At 33.2% G+C, this 17,164-nt stretch overlaps 1 protein-coding gene across 2 annotated transcripts in view; it reads left to right on the top strand.

Moving 5' to 3' along the window:
- LOC129222142 (DBH-like monooxygenase protein 1) overlaps positions 1 to 17,164 on the top strand; it is a 95,224-nt gene that overhangs the window by 40,524 nt on the left and 37,536 nt on the right. For both annotated transcript variants that reach the window (XM_054856597.1, XM_054856598.1), the window contains exons 3-4: positions 1,926 to 2,099; positions 6,407 to 6,493. In XM_054856597.1, coding sequence (XP_054712572.1) covers positions 1,926 to 2,099; positions 6,407 to 6,493 — 261 coding nt within the window. The remainder of the gene's footprint in view (positions 1 to 1,925; positions 2,100 to 6,406; positions 6,494 to 17,164) is intronic.

Here is a 17,164-nt window from a genome sequence, read left to right as displayed (position 1 = left end):
CCACGTATAAATGAGATGAGTGATTGCCTAATACAAGCAGAATGCGGTGATCAATGGACGGTTTAACATATTTGATAAAGTGCTGCATAAACTGAAAGAACTCCTGGTCTGTAACCCATCCACTGGAATTACCTGCTCCTATACAGTCAGGGGGGGGGCGCCATTAATGAAGTGACTCTTGAAGTTTTTTCTGGGAAATACGAATAAAGGATGAACTGTGTTTCCAGAAGCAGACACAGCTGTTACGACTGTAACATTTGTACTTCTTTCCCCTGACGTCATAGCGCCAACGTTACGTTTACCCTTGGCAGCTACAATTTTTGACGGCTTCAGGACTGTGGACACTCCAGTTTCACCCACATTCCATATTTGTGAAGCAGTGAATCCATATTTGTCCATAACTTCCGCTAACTTGTCAAAAAAACTTTAACGTTATGAGCATTAAATGCTGTCGCCCTACCGAGGCTGGTTGGTTCTGGCTTACGAATGGACAACTCGGAGTGACGTTTTAAAAACATGGTAAGCCATTCTTTCCCCGCCATTTTATTGGCAGTTCAGGAGGCTGGGATTTTTATTCCGAATTTCACAGCACACTCGTATTCTTAATAAATCTGGTCAATGTCATTCTCTTGATACCAAATTCCTTGGCGGCGGCATTCACACTTTTTCCGTCCTTGACACCATTAGCAGCATCATTTAACTGCTGAGTTGAGTACACACCTCTGGACGTTTTCCTTTTATACGTCCGCATTCTAAAACGAGAGAAAATTAAAAGTCACTATCATTTTAAATCACGGGGTAAGTTGAGCAACAGTTGCTCAACATACCCCGACCCGAGTATTTGAATTTAAAATGAGGTTATGAAAAAACTGTATTAGTTTCAACAAAATCCATAATAGATATAGAAAATACATAAAATTAATGAAACTTTAACACTTACTTGATTGAAAATGAATAACATTTAACCTGTACAGAAGAAATATAGACAGACAAGATTTTTTAACTTTTCGTTCGCAAAATAAACAAAGCGCACGCGTGCCTTACTCGATCGTCAATTCGCCACTAGCGGTCGCGTGATGTGTTCCCCTCCCGCGCCGCCTTTCCTTCATTTGACGTGTTAGCGTCCGGTGTATAGTTTCGGAGATATTTCGATTGCCCAACTTACCCCTATGCTCAACTAGCCTTGCCCTACCCTAGTAGTATATATTTGATTAATACGACAGTAGACCCTCGTTTTACGCGGGTAAATTCGCGGGTTTTCCGTTCCACAGAAATGCCGCGTACACCAAAACCGCGAAAATTAAGACTTCATAGTAGTGTTTAAATAAAGATTAAATCTTCAATGGGTTAAAAAAAACTTCATTCTAGAGATAAATGTGTAATAAGTTTAATGTGTACTTATTCTGATAAAACCGTGAATTCATTTAGTGTTCGTAAAAAAAAAACCTGGATATGATAGTCTTTTGACAGCCATTACTAACTTGTTTCTCTAGTTCTTTGTAAGGCATTAGCGCATCATGATGAGAACTTCCTCCTTCAATAAACTAAAAAGATTATTTGCCAGTGGCAAGGAATGGCTCAAAATTTTCAATTTGAAAGCTTATGGTTGTGTGTCATCGGCTTCAGTATCTTCGTTGGTTTCGTCCTCCTTTGTCACTTCTAAAAGCTTCCAGTGAGCTCTGAATTGTGTGAGTTCATTAACTTTACTTCTAGAAAGAGCTCTGGAACCAATCACAAAAAAGGTCTCCAGTGGCCCAAGCTCGCTTATAAGCAGGACAAAATGGAGTTCATTGGGAGTTATCCGCAATCTCAGAGTTGTGGTTTTAAACGAGGGGAAAATTTTATCCGCTTAATGACGCGTCAGCGTAAAATAAAGTTGTCAAATCCAAACCCCGCATAATATAAATGTATCTGTTTCCTTTCAGAATAGTACTATTCGTCTCATATATGCGTATTCTGATAACGACCCACCCGGTGAAGATCCAGAGTATCACGACTACGACAAAAGAGGTTCGAAAAGCGTCCTGCTGTTGCAGCCTCATCTACCACTCAATGTTGACAAGACGGAACTTTTGCACTGGGATATTTTGTCACCAAACGTAAGATTTTTTCTCATAGTCAGTTTGATTTCCATTGGGGCAATCTCATGGTAATTAAATGTACGTATGATTGCTGGGTGATTTGTGCAGCATTGATACTTGGATTGTTCTACGCATCATTATTGCACAATACACCCGTAATTATTTTATCCACTATAACAATTTTAATTGGTTCTTTTACATCAAACAGCAACAACTATTATACTTAAAATTATAAAATAATTCTTTTTTTTTTTTGTATTTTGCATTTTGTAACATCATGTACGATTTTAATTTGCAAATGTCAAATGGGGGGGGGGGAGGGATTTTATGGTGAATTTTGAAAGAACCAATTGAAGTTAATATAGTTAACATTACCATAGTGAGGTTTTATTCAATATTAAACTCAATATTTTACTATTGAAATTCTAATGGCAGCGTGATTAACAGTAAAACTAATGCCAATTTTCAATTCATTGAAATTAAACTTGAAAACAAGTGTTGCAAGGAAAATAAAAAGAAAACTTGCGTATCAGCACTACTGTGTCTACAAACATATCTTGATAAATATTTAACCTCAGAGTGTTAAATTCTTAGAACTTGGAGAGTTAATTACGTGAAATTTAAGTTACAAAAAATTATCAATCTTATATTTAATTTAAGGGAAAATTTCACATATCTTTAAATGAGGTTTCTTGTTACAGAAAATGGATAATTGATGCTTGGGACATGCCTAATATATTTTTTTTAAATTTATGCAAACAAGTTTTAAAACAGGTACATTGCAACTAAAATGAGTTGTACTAATGAAGCTCTGCTGAGATAAATAATATTTCATGTATAATATAAATTGTAATATCAAAGTATCATATAAATTATAAATCAAATATTTTAATATCGCATAAAAATACAAAATTATTTCTTTTATTAAGTCTTTTTTTTGCTTTTGGTAAAGTTTGAGGTTGTAAAACGAAAAAAATGAAGACACTTTTACATTTATGAATCTATTTGTTACAGAAATTCATACAATTTTGGCTAATTTAAAGCGTTTCGCTTTCGCTAATGCAAATATTTAAAGAGGTATCAGCATTTATATAATACTGAAGCACTATGTTCCTCATTTTAAGAAATGTTTTTTTTTTCCTTCATACAATCTAGCTACACTGTTTACAAGAGAATAAAAACACGCAATCTTAAAGACGAACTATTAAATCTGACAATTTACATATTATAACATTCAATTCATAATGTTTGATACATAAATGTTCAGCCAAATATTAGCTGAGATTGACACATAAAAACAAAGTACACAATAACATTTATTTTGGGTTTATTATGTTCTTCAATTCATAAGCTTTAAAGAATAAAACTAGACACACCTGCACTTTAAATATGTTTTCTATACAATGTAAAATATTTTCAAATCGCAACAGTTCATAACGAAAAAATGATACCGAGGAAAATAGTTTTTTTTTTTTTTTTAATGAGACTTATACAGGGTGATCAGCGAATAAGCCCTGATTTCAAAATTAAATACCTCTACAGCAAAGATTGATAGAACTATGTGGTAAACTGTAAGTTTATTAGCAAAACTGTAAAAATCGTGCATCAAAGTTTGGAAAATTTAGTTACAAAAATCGTCAACAGATGGTGCTATGTTCAAAAAACTCTTTCTCTGAAAGGAGTCAAAAAAAAAAAAAAAAAAAAAAAAAAAAAAAAAAAAAGCAGTCTTTGCATTCAGAATACAATTTTTTCAGTGTTCACCTTTCGAAGCAATGACGTGGCGTAAACAAACAATGAAATTTTACATGACGTTTTGCAATGTCTCAACGGAAATGGAATCAAATCACATGGTACATCAATCAACGATTCAAGCTCATCTAGAGTAGCGGGATTGTTTCCACAGACACTGTCTTTCTATGTGCCCTACAGAAAGAAGTCCTAAGGAGTCAGATCGGGACAATATGGAGCTAATCTATTCCTGCGTCAGTAAATCCAGTCGATACCTGGACAATCCTCCAACGTGAGTTGATAGCTAACAAATTGTTCCAAAAACTTAACGCAACGTTCAGTAGAACATTGAATCGGTTTTGAAAACTGCGACGTGTTACCGTAGCACTGTGTTGTAATTCGTGGAATTCCAGTACTAAAAACACACGTTCTTTAATGGAATATATTATTTCAATTTCTACGCTAGCCTCTTTTCACTATCCAACAGTCGTACCGACTTCGAAGCACATCTTAAAGGCTAATGATAGGTCATTGTGATTACAGCGCCATCTGTTGACGATTTTCGTAACTAAATTTTCTTAACTTCTGTGCACGATTTTTATCGTTCTGCTAATAAACGTACAGTTTACCGCATAATTCTATTAATTTTTGCTGTAGAGATATTTAATTTTGAAATCAGGGCTTATTCGCTGGGTGGTCTTTCGCGCAGGCTTCGGTCACCAAAAAAGGTCATTTTTATGTCAGAATGAAATTCTGCCTATAAAAATTACCCATTTGTTAGAAAGAAGAGAAGTATCCAAGAAAAAAAGTTAATTACCTGCACAAGTTATGCGACACAACGAATTTACATGGAGTCCGTTCGACAGTTATTTGGTTTTACTTTCAGTTAGTATTCCTTCCGCGAGCATGCGTCAAGAACTCGCGCTTCGTTCTTAAAAATAAGTAAAAACCATTACATAGCATCAGCTTCAATCTCATGACGATAAATTAGCAAAAAATATAAGACTTTAAAATTATCTTTTAGTGAATTCATATGAGGAACAAAAATTCTACTAATGGCCTTGGTGAGTGTTACTTCGCGCATATAACGTCAGCATTTTCTCTTACTTTTCTAGAGAGAAGAAAAAAACTTGTTGCTTTAGATCAGAAAAATGCATTTGACGGGAGGATTTTGTTTATACCAGAGAAATTTTTAGTCTAAAAAAAAACTGATTTTTTTTTTGCAATAAGATTCTTTGTTTTCATTGCGTGCATTCAGCTCGAGTTTCAGTTTGCATTTGGTGCGGGACTGCAGTTGCCGTGTGATCTGCTCAGGCGTCAAAACTTACTTTCTTGTTAAACGGGAGAAGTATTTGATAAGAGCAGAAAACTGCTGATGGCGGTAGGATTCTGAATCTACAAAAAAGCTTTTCGTAATAAACAAAAAGCTCTCCGAGTTTTTTACAGTGTACTAATATACCAGGCCGCAAATTTGAGTTTAAGTAGAGAAATATGTACTGCATATACAATGGAACATATAGTAAACTCAATTTGTCAGATGTTTCGCTGAAACTTCTTTGTAGACAAATCAATACTCAATCCTTCTCTTTCTCCGGATTGTGCATCGATTTGACAACCGATAGAGTCGTTTCCGTCTTACCGGCACCCAGCAGCGTCGGGGTTGGTTCATCTGGGCTTGAACGGCTGATTTTTTCCCGATCCAATTTTCTATGATAAGCGCCTACTGTTCAACCACGGATTGCATGGAATTGGCAAACGTCCAGTTAAGACGAGTCTATCTGAATGAGGGTGAGAAGTAAAAATTTGATGCGTGTGTTCCGCTCTTTTGAGTGAGACTCGGCTTAACTTAGAGGCTAACATACATCATCTGCAAGCGCTGCTGACATCCCTAAAAACTAATAGATTGCGTCCATTTCCGCCTGTAAACCGGATGTTTGCCTTTCCATACAATCCGTGGTCAGACAGTATTTCCATTGATCTCAGGTTTCTATATATTTATATCCAATTAGGGGCCATCCATAAAAGAAGCTGAACCTTTTGCTCAACATATTTGACCCCCTAGCCTTTTGTCACAGTGTTACACTTCACCTTACTTTCTTACCTTCTCCGTGTAGCGTGTTACGCTATATTACATAAGCGTTTTTTCATAGGAAAATGTTTTTATTTCAACCAAAATGCATGATGTCTCACTCCTTGCTACCCTCTTCCTGCCCTTGTCACAAACTCATAATTTCATGAACCCCTATCACTTCATAGCGAGACACTATTTGTAGACGATTCATTATTGTATTTTCCCAATTTTTATAAGTGTAGTGGCGGCGCTAGCAGGGCCTGCTAAATGTTTAGAGAGGACTCTTTTTTTAAAAAAATGCAGAGTTTTCTTTCATCTGCTGGGAACTCTTACGTCTAGGGGATATCGAGCGCCACAGGCTCTTCGAACTTCATGTTGCCGCCAAGGTGTAAATTATGATAATGTGGTATCACTAAAATCTCTGTCGCGACAATTAACTTGTTGTTATTTTTATATTGTAATTTTTTTAACTGATGGTCATATAAACCTAAACTGATGATCATATGTTGCTTTATTTTATTGATAGTTTGAAATCACAGATGAATATGCTTCTGTTTATTGGTGCAAAATCTACAAAAGCCCAGAGTTGGATGCAAAACATCACATTGTTTTGGTAAGTCAAGAAAAATAGTTTTACTTATTTATAAGAAACAATCTATTTAGCAAGATAAGGAACGATTTAAAGCAACAGTTTTCTAAAAAGAAACTTAAAAAAAAAAAAAATCTGGGGCAGAAAAACAAAAAACAGATATTTTTAAAGCAAAACAGCCATCTACCGTGAAAGTAAGAACCGTTAAACAAGTAATCTGCTCCAGTAATTTGTGCTTTTAACAAAGCTTTAAAAATGAAAAACTTTAAAATAGGGTTATGTGGCGGGGGAAATGTATCTGTTCGTCCCTTTAATAGCGGTTAAGTAACTAGTCTGCTTTGAACACAACATTGTTTGTTCAAAATATCATTACAAAATAACTTATTCCCATGCTTAATTTTCGTTCTGAACAATTTCTCGTTCAGTTTTGAACATTTTGAAAAACTTAAAATAACGCGTTTTCAAAAAAAAAAAAAAACTTAAAACTTGTTTAGATAAATTAGACTCTTAAATTAAGAAGTTTTAATAATTTAAGACGAGAATTTGTTTTGATCATATCTTTTCGTAAATAACTTCATAAAAAATGTATAAGAAAATGTATTTTTTGAACAATTAAATTTTTTTAAGCATAAATGCTTAAGGTAGAATTTTATACCATTTTTTTAAAAATCATGAGTGATGAAAAATATTTAAGGGTATTCAAATGATAGTTGATACGTTTTGTTGAGATTTGTGCTCATCAACAGGCAAAGAGATTTTCTTCATCAAATGTAATGAAATGGAAAAAGTAATAATTAGTATTGGTATCAATTACATGTCTGTAATTAGAATTCACTAATAATATGATTTTAGACATATTTACGAGCTTCTTATGCCAGTTGATTTTCAAAAGTCGTTTTACTGTGATATAAAATTTTAAAGACTTTCTACCTTGGTACAGTCATAGAAAAAAAAAGAAATACTTTTAATTATTCGGCCATTACACATGCTAGAAAGAAAAGAAAGGTGTCATCCGACAGGGTTTAAAGTCTTCTTTAAAACTACGTAGGTAAAATTTTGATAAGGGACCATATACAAAGCAAAATGAGCACCAACTCTTGATTTTCAAATAGGAACCCTTATTTTTTCTTACATGATTATGTTTAGACCGCAAAATACAGCCAGGGTACAAAATTTCACTGCATTCCGTGCAGTAAAACAGGAGTTATTAACGAAAAACGTTTTAGGGACCGTCACCACATTGAAAACGCTTCTTTCAAGGTCACGGCTTATCAAGTAACGGTATGTAAACAAAGAAAAGATCTATATTATCCAGCTCAATTCATTATTTTTTGAAGTTCCCTTTTTTTTCTGTAATTCGATACTTTTTGGTCGATAATGTTGCGCCAAAAAGCGATTTACGGTCGAAAACTTTTTTTTTTGAAAAAAAGTTTAAATATTTACTGATTTTTGTCTATCTGGATTAACCTAAGAAGGACGGATGGGGTTTGACTGGTCCACCGTATAGATCGTTGTTTAGTAAATCTAATAATGACAAATTAAGAGTAATGGAACTTTTTGCCTTTTCTATTATGAACCTATTGGATTGCTTATATAATCATTCAGCAAATTAGCCTCATACAAATGCAAATATCCAACCTTATACCTAGAATCATGATGTGAATATGTTTAATAAATGTATTGCACCTATGTTACAGGTTTTTTTTTTTTGAATGAATAGAAAGTCTTTTGATGTAAAATGGAATTGCGCGTTCTTAATTTCGCAGAACATCGGCAGAAGTTTGGGCCATCGCACACAAAAATATAAAAAACATACCACACAACGTGGGAAGATGCAGCATTAAATAGATTGGAGACACGAGCGAAGCAAGGTCCATTTATTCCGTGAAAATTTGCTCTAAATACATAAAATGAACGAAGTATCAATCTAAAAAATAAAACAGAAACAGGAGAATATCCGTTAATGCGCAAACCGTTCACACTCGAACTTTATTTGGGAAAAATTTGGTCAGTTGAATTAACACAGTGGACAAACACAGTAATTGTTCTAGCGGCTTTTTGGTAATCAAAAAAAGAGAATTTGTTTCAAATTCAAATTTGATGCGGAAGATCATAATGCGTGGTATTACTCAAAAAACATAACACAATTGGCAGTTTTAGTTAAACATGTAATGGCTCTTAAAAGCAATTTAGGAAAGTTATTTCCCAATGCTGTTCCTGGCAACGAGATTCGAGATGGTCCATCCCGAAATTTAAAAAGAGAAATATTATTTTAGCTTAAACTACGATGAACCGAAATCAGACTTCTTGTCATTTCTCTGATTTTATAACTTTGCACTTGCAAACAAAGCTTAACATTTTTTTATTTTGTTTCGCGCACTATATACCTGCAAACGAACGTTTAATATAGTATCAGGCATTAGGCTCGCGCACCTATTGCAACACTACACGCAGTATACCCGACAGGCGGGTTAATCTATCCAGAGGCTACAATTCCGTCCTTGCTGTGGATTTCACAGACTGGAATCGGAACTAATCGTGCGGGATGCAGAAGTCACCTCATTGAAGCTGAGAGTGCGAATTAACTGGTAGGTAAAGTAAATTTATCTGTTGTATGTTTACGGCATCTCTCTGGTGAGATAAATTTTCTTCATCCACCAGTTTTTAGGCACTCTCAGCTTCAATGACATGGCACCTGCTTCATTGTTCGGTTAAACCTAGTTCAGGGCTATTGTGCTCATTATTAGGACCCACTACAGCCTTTGAATGGTTAACCAAACCGCAATTATAACGCAGAGGAGATGAGGCTCGTTGGTTGCTTAAAGAATAAGATCAGAAAGTAGAATTATAGTGCCACTGTCATAAAAGTGGAGCCGAATGTTCAGATATTGGATTCTGAAAAACATGCATTTATATAATAAGATAGTCATCTAGTAGTTGATAACAATAATTTATTATAACTCTTTTTTTTGTCGATATTTTCCCATGTCATTCAAAAGAGAAAATAATTTGAAATTTTATCTTTGTCTTGCGAGAATGATTTTAATGTGAAATGCACGGACAATGACCGAGAAAGTAAATAGAAAAATAAGTACTTAAATTATAATTAAGAATAGACAAAAACTCAACTTAATCTAACACACAAATTAATGTTTTGTTAAATCTTTGACGAAGTCAAAAAAAAAAAAAAAAAGTTTAAGATTAGCCACAACTACTACTTTTGTGCAGAATACGACTCAAAGCACGCGGCCCACTCTTGCGACTGACATTTCCTCTCCTAGATCTTAACACATTGAAAATTATTCAAACACTTTACAAAAAAAAAAAAAAAAAAAAAAAAAAAAAATCCTAAAAACCAGTAAACTTATCTAAGAGCAAATATTACCTATTGACCCATCTGGATACTGTTAAAGGCAAAACTTCACACTGTCGGCTATTTTTCGAGTGCTTTTTCCCGATTTAGACAAAGCAATAATTTTTCCTTTTTGCAAATTATCACCGGAAGAGCCATTAATTCTACTCTGTCTACTGCAACATGACTAGCAAGACAATGAGGTTTTATTGTATGTTTCTGTGAAACAGTAGCGCATGTTAATTTTTTTCCTGAGTTATTGTTTTACAAAAGGCAATGACTAAACGCAGAAAGAAAAAAAAAACAGAAGTATTTTAAGTGCAGCTTTTAATTTAAAAAGTTCTATAAAATATTCTTTTATTAGATAATGAAGTAGTGTTTCGCATTATTTACACATTGACGTTTTAGCGATATCCACAAAAAACTGACGGTTGCAATATTGTGTTGTTCTTCTCCAGAGACAGCGAATAAATTTATGCATTTAAAAAATTCATAGCCGTAACTCTAATGTAGAAAAACCACGTTATAATTGGTTTGCTTATTTTGTTGAACAATTTTTTTCTTTTTTTTTTTTACGAAGAAACAAACTTTCATAATTTCTGTTTTAAAAATGTATACGGTCCCCTAAAGTTGGAAAAAATGAATTTTTAAGCATAGCGCAAAAACTACAGAATATTTTGAGCTCAAATTTTGGATTTCCACATAAAAGCTCTTCTAGATTGTTTTTCTGTTAAAATTTAATATGGTTTCAGATCATATTTTTTTAAAAAAATATTAAAATAATTCATAAAAAAAACTAAAATTACATTTTAGGTGCTGTAAATGATATTTTTATTATTGGGTCGATTCATATTTTGATATAAAAAAACAATCTTTGCCGTGATTTATCTAGTTTTTGTGTTATGAATAAAAATATCAAAATACGTTTTAACATTACGAGAGGAATTTTTCAAAACTCGATTCTGAAGTAACGGCTGGATCTAATTAAACGAAACTTTGTATACAAAGTTAAAAAAGGATGCTGATCACAAATAAGTGATAAAAAAAGGGGGTTCTCATTGAAAAATTTAAAGTTGATGCTCGTTTTAATATGAAGACGACCCCTTAACAACAATTTTTTAACATAATTATGTAGAACTTTTTATTCCTGAAACAATAACACCTTACACGTGTCTCTAGCGTCAATAGTCTTTAAATACGAACGAGTTTTCGTTTTTTTTCCTATGACTGTACATTATCCTATTGTACGGTGGGACACATCCTGTTGTACTATGGGAAAGTCTTCATGATTCAGAAAACAGCCTATACTTAAACCAATTTTGCACCAGAAAACAAACAAAAGTATTTGTTATGGAAGTGAATTAAATCATGAATAATTCATTATGAATTATGAATTATTATCTAACATTAAATGTGTTTAAAAAACTACCATTAGATTAGAACACTGTTTCATATTTCTAAACATATCTTAATTATTAAGAACCATGCATAAGTTGTTCCTTGAAATGTGTCCTAAGGTATAAAATGTTTGGCTGTCCCAAGGTACAATCACTACGTGGTTTAAGAAAAATCAAAATGATGGTCAATCTAGATGCACTATCGTTATTTTCTCATTTGAAAAATATTTAAAATGCTTCTCTTTTATAACAATAAAATTCAGTTGATAAAATTTACAAATACAAAGACAGAAAATATAATTAAAATGAAGAAAATATTTACTTTGGAGTCATGAAATTTTCTTTCTCTCACAAAATTGTCAATTTTACTCATTTGATGCTGATTTTTACTATGGTACCATTTAGTTGTGAAGGTTACTGCTAGAGATTACAAAAACATGGCTGCTAAAAAGAGATTCTTAGATATTAGCAATATCTCAAGGTACAGTCATAGAAAAAAAAACGAAACACTTTTAATTATTCGGCCATTATACATGCTAGAAAGGAAAGAAAGGTGTCATCTGACATGGTTTAAAGTCTTCTTTAAAACAAAGTAGGTAAAATTTTGATAAGGGACCATATACAAAGTAAAATTAGCACTAAGTCTTGATTTTCAAATAGGAACCCCTATTTCTTGCTACATAATTATGTTTAGACAGCAAAGTGTAGCCCGGGTACGAAATTTCATTGCATTCCGTGCAGTAGAACAGGAGTTATTAACGAAAAACGATTTGGGGACCATCACCACATTGAAAATGCTACTTTCAAGGTCACGGCTTATCAAGTAGCGGAATGTAAACTAAGAACGAGATTATCCAACTCAATTTTATTACCATTTTTCAAATTTACCTTTTTTTTTCGTAATTCGGTACTTTTTGGCCGTTAATGTTGCGCCGAGGCGATTTAGGGTCGAAATTTTTTTTTTGAAAAACAGTAAAATATTAACTGATTTTTGACTGTCTGGATTAACCTTAGAAAGACGGATGGGGACTGGCGGGTCCCTCGTATAGATCGTTGTGTAATAAATAAAATAATGACTTACTGAAAGTAATGGAATTTTTAGACTTTTCATAATATGAACCTATTAGATTGCTTATTTAATCATTCAGCCATTAGCCTCATAGAAATGTAAATTGAACCTTATACCTAGATAGACCTATAAATATGTTTGTTAAATGTATTGAACCTATGTTACTGGTTTATTTTGAAATGAATAGAAGGTCTTTTGGTGTAAAATGGAATTCGCGTTTTTAACTTCGCAGAACATCGAAAGAAGTTTGGTATATCGCATACAAAAATATAAAAAATATACCGCCTAACGTGGGAAAACGCAGCATTAAATAGATTGGTGACTCGAGCAAAGCAAGGCCCGTCTATTCCGAGAAAATTTACTTTCAATACATAAAATGAACCAAATATCAATCTAAAAAATAAAACAGAAACAGGAGAATACAAATACCCGTTAATGCGCAAACATTTCATACTCGAACTGTATTTGGGAACGTTTGGCTATTTGAATTAACACAGTGGACAAACACAGTAGTTGTTCTAGCGGCTTCATTTTAATCAAAAAACGGCTATTTGTTTTAAATCCAAATTTGATGTGAAAGATCACAATGATTGGTATTATTAAAAAAGCATAACACAATCAGCGGTTTTGGTCAAACATGTAATGTCTCTTAAAAGCAATTTAGGTAAGTAATTTCCCAATCCTGTTTGTAGCAACGAGATTCGAGATGGATCCAACCCGTAACTAAAATTCGAAAGTTACTTTAGCTTAAATCAAGGTGAACCGAAATCAGACTTCTTGTCTTTTATCGGATTCTGTAACTTTGCACTTGCAAACAAAGCTAAGCATTATTTGATTTTGTTTTACGCACCATATACTTGCATGCGAACATTTTCCATAGTATCAGGCAGTAGGCTGTCGCACCCATCCTAAAACTACGCGCAGCATACCTACAACCGGGTTAGTCTATCCAGACGCCTCAATTTCGTCTCAGTCGTGGACTTGAGTGTCTGGGTTCAGAACTAATCGTGCTCGAGGCAGAAGTCATGTCATTCACGCTGAGAGTGCGAACAAACTGGTTGGTAAAGTAAATTTATCTGTTGTAATTTTTACAGCCTCTAGATGGTGAAATAAATTTTCTTTATCCACCAGTTTGTGTGAACTCTCAGCCTCAATGACATGACATCAGCTCAGGGGCGGCAAATAGGGGGAGCAAGAGGGGGCGGTTGCACCCCCAAATATTTTGCGCAAAATATTAAGAAATCGGGAAATTCAATTCACCTAACGCGCGAATCAGTGATCATATGCAATAATTAAAATAAAAAAAAAAATCTGCAGACAATCTTTAGTAAAAGTTGATGAAATTCGAGACCTGTCCAGACAAAAGCAACTGTTTTTCGCTATTAGGGTAATAACTTAGAAATTCCTGAATCATTTTCAGAACTTCCAGAATAATAAAAATTTTTTGAAAAGAAAATAGAACCGACTTCAAAATTGCTCTAAAAAGTGAAAAATAATTTATTCTTTAAACACCATCGATAATACTTTTAAACATAAAAATTATGTTTAAAAGTATTATCGATGGTGTTCAAAGAATAAATTATTTTTCACTTTTTAGAGCAATTTTGAAGTCGGTTCTATTTTCTTTTCAAAAAATTTTTATTTCATTCTTTTTAGTGTAAATGTAGATATTTCAGTAAAAGTAAGAAGTTACCTAGTAAGAAGTTCGGCTCTATATCACTGTATTGCTTTAGAAAAGCCTTTATTCAAAATTATGATTACAATTACTATTAATGTTACTGTTATATGGCACCAAACTTTTATAACAATGAGTTTCATTTTGTCGCGTAGATGAAGATAGCGAAGACAATGTAAAAGCCAAATGAAGCGAATACTCGTTAGTCTCAACTCGAGATCGTTATTCAGAACCACGAATGAACGTTACATCTCCTTATATACAACTTGAGAAAGTGCTGGAACTTTCCTAACTTTGAAAGATACAGAAATTAATAGAGCATTCGAGAAAATACGGGAAACAGTAGAAACGAAATTTTAGTAAAATACACTTTATCCTAGTCGGGAATTGAACCCGGGTCGCTCGTGTGGGAGGCGAGAATTCTACCACTGAGCCACCGTTATCCACGGATGAAAAGTGCGAACTTCGCTTCATTTAATAGGGAAATTGCATAAAATTTACTGTTTCTTGCCCATAACTTTTTTTCTAAAGAACAAATATGGTCAAACAAAGTAATGGGACCTAAGTTGAGTCATCCCTTATCCATTAAAAAAAGAATCATCAAAATCGGTTCACTAGGTGAGACGCTGTGAGTGGACAAACAAGAAAAAAACATACATACGGTATGAACTGATAACCGCCTCCTTTTTGAAGTCTGTTAAAAAACAGATGGAGAATAAGTTTGTTTCAACTGAAGAAGAAATTTCCTCCTATGGGTTAAATGCCTCATACTTTTAAGTTCAGAGTTAAGATGATGCTTCTGCTTCTAATGTGAAAGGGCAGTGCACAGGTGTGATTGGCCCGATTTTGACGAGAAGTTCCGTGGTATTTTGAGTTCATTGTTGCGCTTATATTTTAAATGTACGTTCAGTTAGTGAGTGAACATTGATTCCTTCTGTTAAGAGGAATATTTGAGCAATTCAATACATTGTATACTTTCATGGAAACTTCTTACAAAAAACACGCTATTTTTGAAAAAAATTCGTGCATCAACAAATACTTTTGTTGGGTTTACTTTTGTATTTCTTTAACTGAGAGGTACAAAATGGTATTCAAAAGTTAAAGCTAGAACTCTTGATTGAGCTCCTATTATAAGAGTTTCTTGTTAATTTGGAATTATTAGACCCATTTAAAAAAAATATTTTAAAAAGTGACAAAAATTCACATGATGATGCAAAGTCCTATGTTTGGCTCAATATTTTGTATCAAATAATAGATTCATTCAGTTTCTAATGAAATTAACACAAGATTTAGTGATAAATCTAAGTTCAATATTATATGTGCAGGTTATTGAACAAGATAAATAAAATATTTCAGTTACATGTAAAAGTTGTTGAACGAAGCAAAAAGAATTGTTTTGTGAAGAGCCAATGTACTTCAATGATGAAAAATGAAGACTAGAGCACAAATTTTAAACTTGCGTGGTTTTTTTAAAGAGAAAATTTTTAAAGATGCATTTTCTAACATAACTTTGTAGCTTCAATTATTTTTCGCCGATTCCAATCAACTCAGCTAACTGTGAAAGATCATTTTCGTGTCTCAGAAGGTTAGAATTTTTTTTTTTTTTTGGTGCATGATGGATGATGGGACAAGCAAGACTTTCATCTTCAGCTATACTGCCAAGAGCATGCCACTGGACATTGACGGAATATAGTACCAAGATTTCCTTTTTTTTTCTGGATTCCAAAAATCGAACATTAAAAATTTACTTTAGAAACGGCAGTATCAAGATCTTTTCTGTTACAGTTTACTATAAAATAAATTAAAAGCGTGGAAATTAAAATTTGAATTTCTTTAATGACCTTACTTTAAAAAAAATGTACTGGTATTTTATTTCATATTGAGAAAATTCATGTTTAAAAAACTCGACCCCCCAAATGAAATGTTGAAATGCCGCCCCTGCATCAGCTTCCTTGTTTGGTTGATCCTAGTTCAGGTCTGTCATGCCCATGAATAGGAAGACTCTGATAGTGTTCGGAGGGGATAACGTAACCCATACTGCATGGCAATTAATGAATGGGAAACATTGATCTCCGCGACGCTGGTCCGTGTCGCCCGTCCTTTGCTTAAAGTGAAAGATCAGAGAGCCCAATATTCAGAAATTCGTTTCTGAAACACATGCATATAATAAGATAGGTATCCAGGAGTTGATAACAATTTTTTTTATTATAACTTTCTTTCTTTTTCCATATTTTTCCATGTTATATAAAAAAGCAGAAAATATTTTGAAAATTAATCTTTGGCTTACGAGAAAGATTTTAATGTGAAATGCACGGATAATGACAGAGAAAGTAAATAGAAAAATAGTATTTAAATTACAATTAAAAATAGACAAAAACTCTACCTAATCTTACGCCCAAATTACTGTTTTGTTAAATCTTTGACGAAGTCAAAAAAAAAAAAAAAAAAGTTCACAATCAGCCACAACAACTACACTAAGTGCAGAATTTGGGCTCCACCACTCCACTCTGGCGACTGACATGTCCTCTATTAGATCTTAACACATTAAAAAGAATTCAAACACTTTTCAATAATAATAATAATAATTCGTAGAAATCAGCAAACTGATCTAAGAGCAAATATTATTTACTGACCCATATGGATAGCGTTAAAGGATTAGTTAATTTTACGCTGTCGGCTATTTTTCGAGTGCTTTTCGCCGATTTAGACACTGCAATAATTTTACCTTTTAGCAAATTATCATTGAGATTAGCCATTCTACACTACCTATTGCAACATGACAGGCAAGACAATGAGGTTTTATTGTAGATTTTTGTGAAAGAGTTGTGTATGTTAATTTTTTTTTTCAGAATTATTTTTTTTACAAAAGGCATTGGTCAACGCAGAAAAAAAAGTAGTATTTTACGCGTAGCTTTTAATTTAAAATGTTCTGTAAAATATTCTTTTATTTGGCAATGAAATAGTGTTTCGCATTATTTACATATTGACGTTTAAACGGTATCCACAAAAAACTGACGATTGCAATATTGTGTTGTTCTTCTGCAGAGACAGAGAATAAATTTATACATTAAAAAAATTCATGGACGTAATTCTAATGTAGAAAACCCACGTTATAATTGGCTTGCTTATTTTGTTCAACAATTTTGTTCTTTTTCTACGAAGAAACTTACTTTCACAATTTCTGTTTTAAAAAGGTATACGG

This window comes from Uloborus diversus, chromosome 5, assembly GCF_026930045.1.
Source record: "Uloborus diversus isolate 005 chromosome 5, Udiv.v.3.1, whole genome shotgun sequence".
NCBI lineage: Eukaryota > Metazoa > Arthropoda > Arachnida > Araneae > Uloboridae > Uloborus > Uloborus diversus.
The sequence above is the reverse complement of the archived record's forward strand: the minus strand, read 5'-3'. Positions and strand labels throughout refer to the sequence as shown.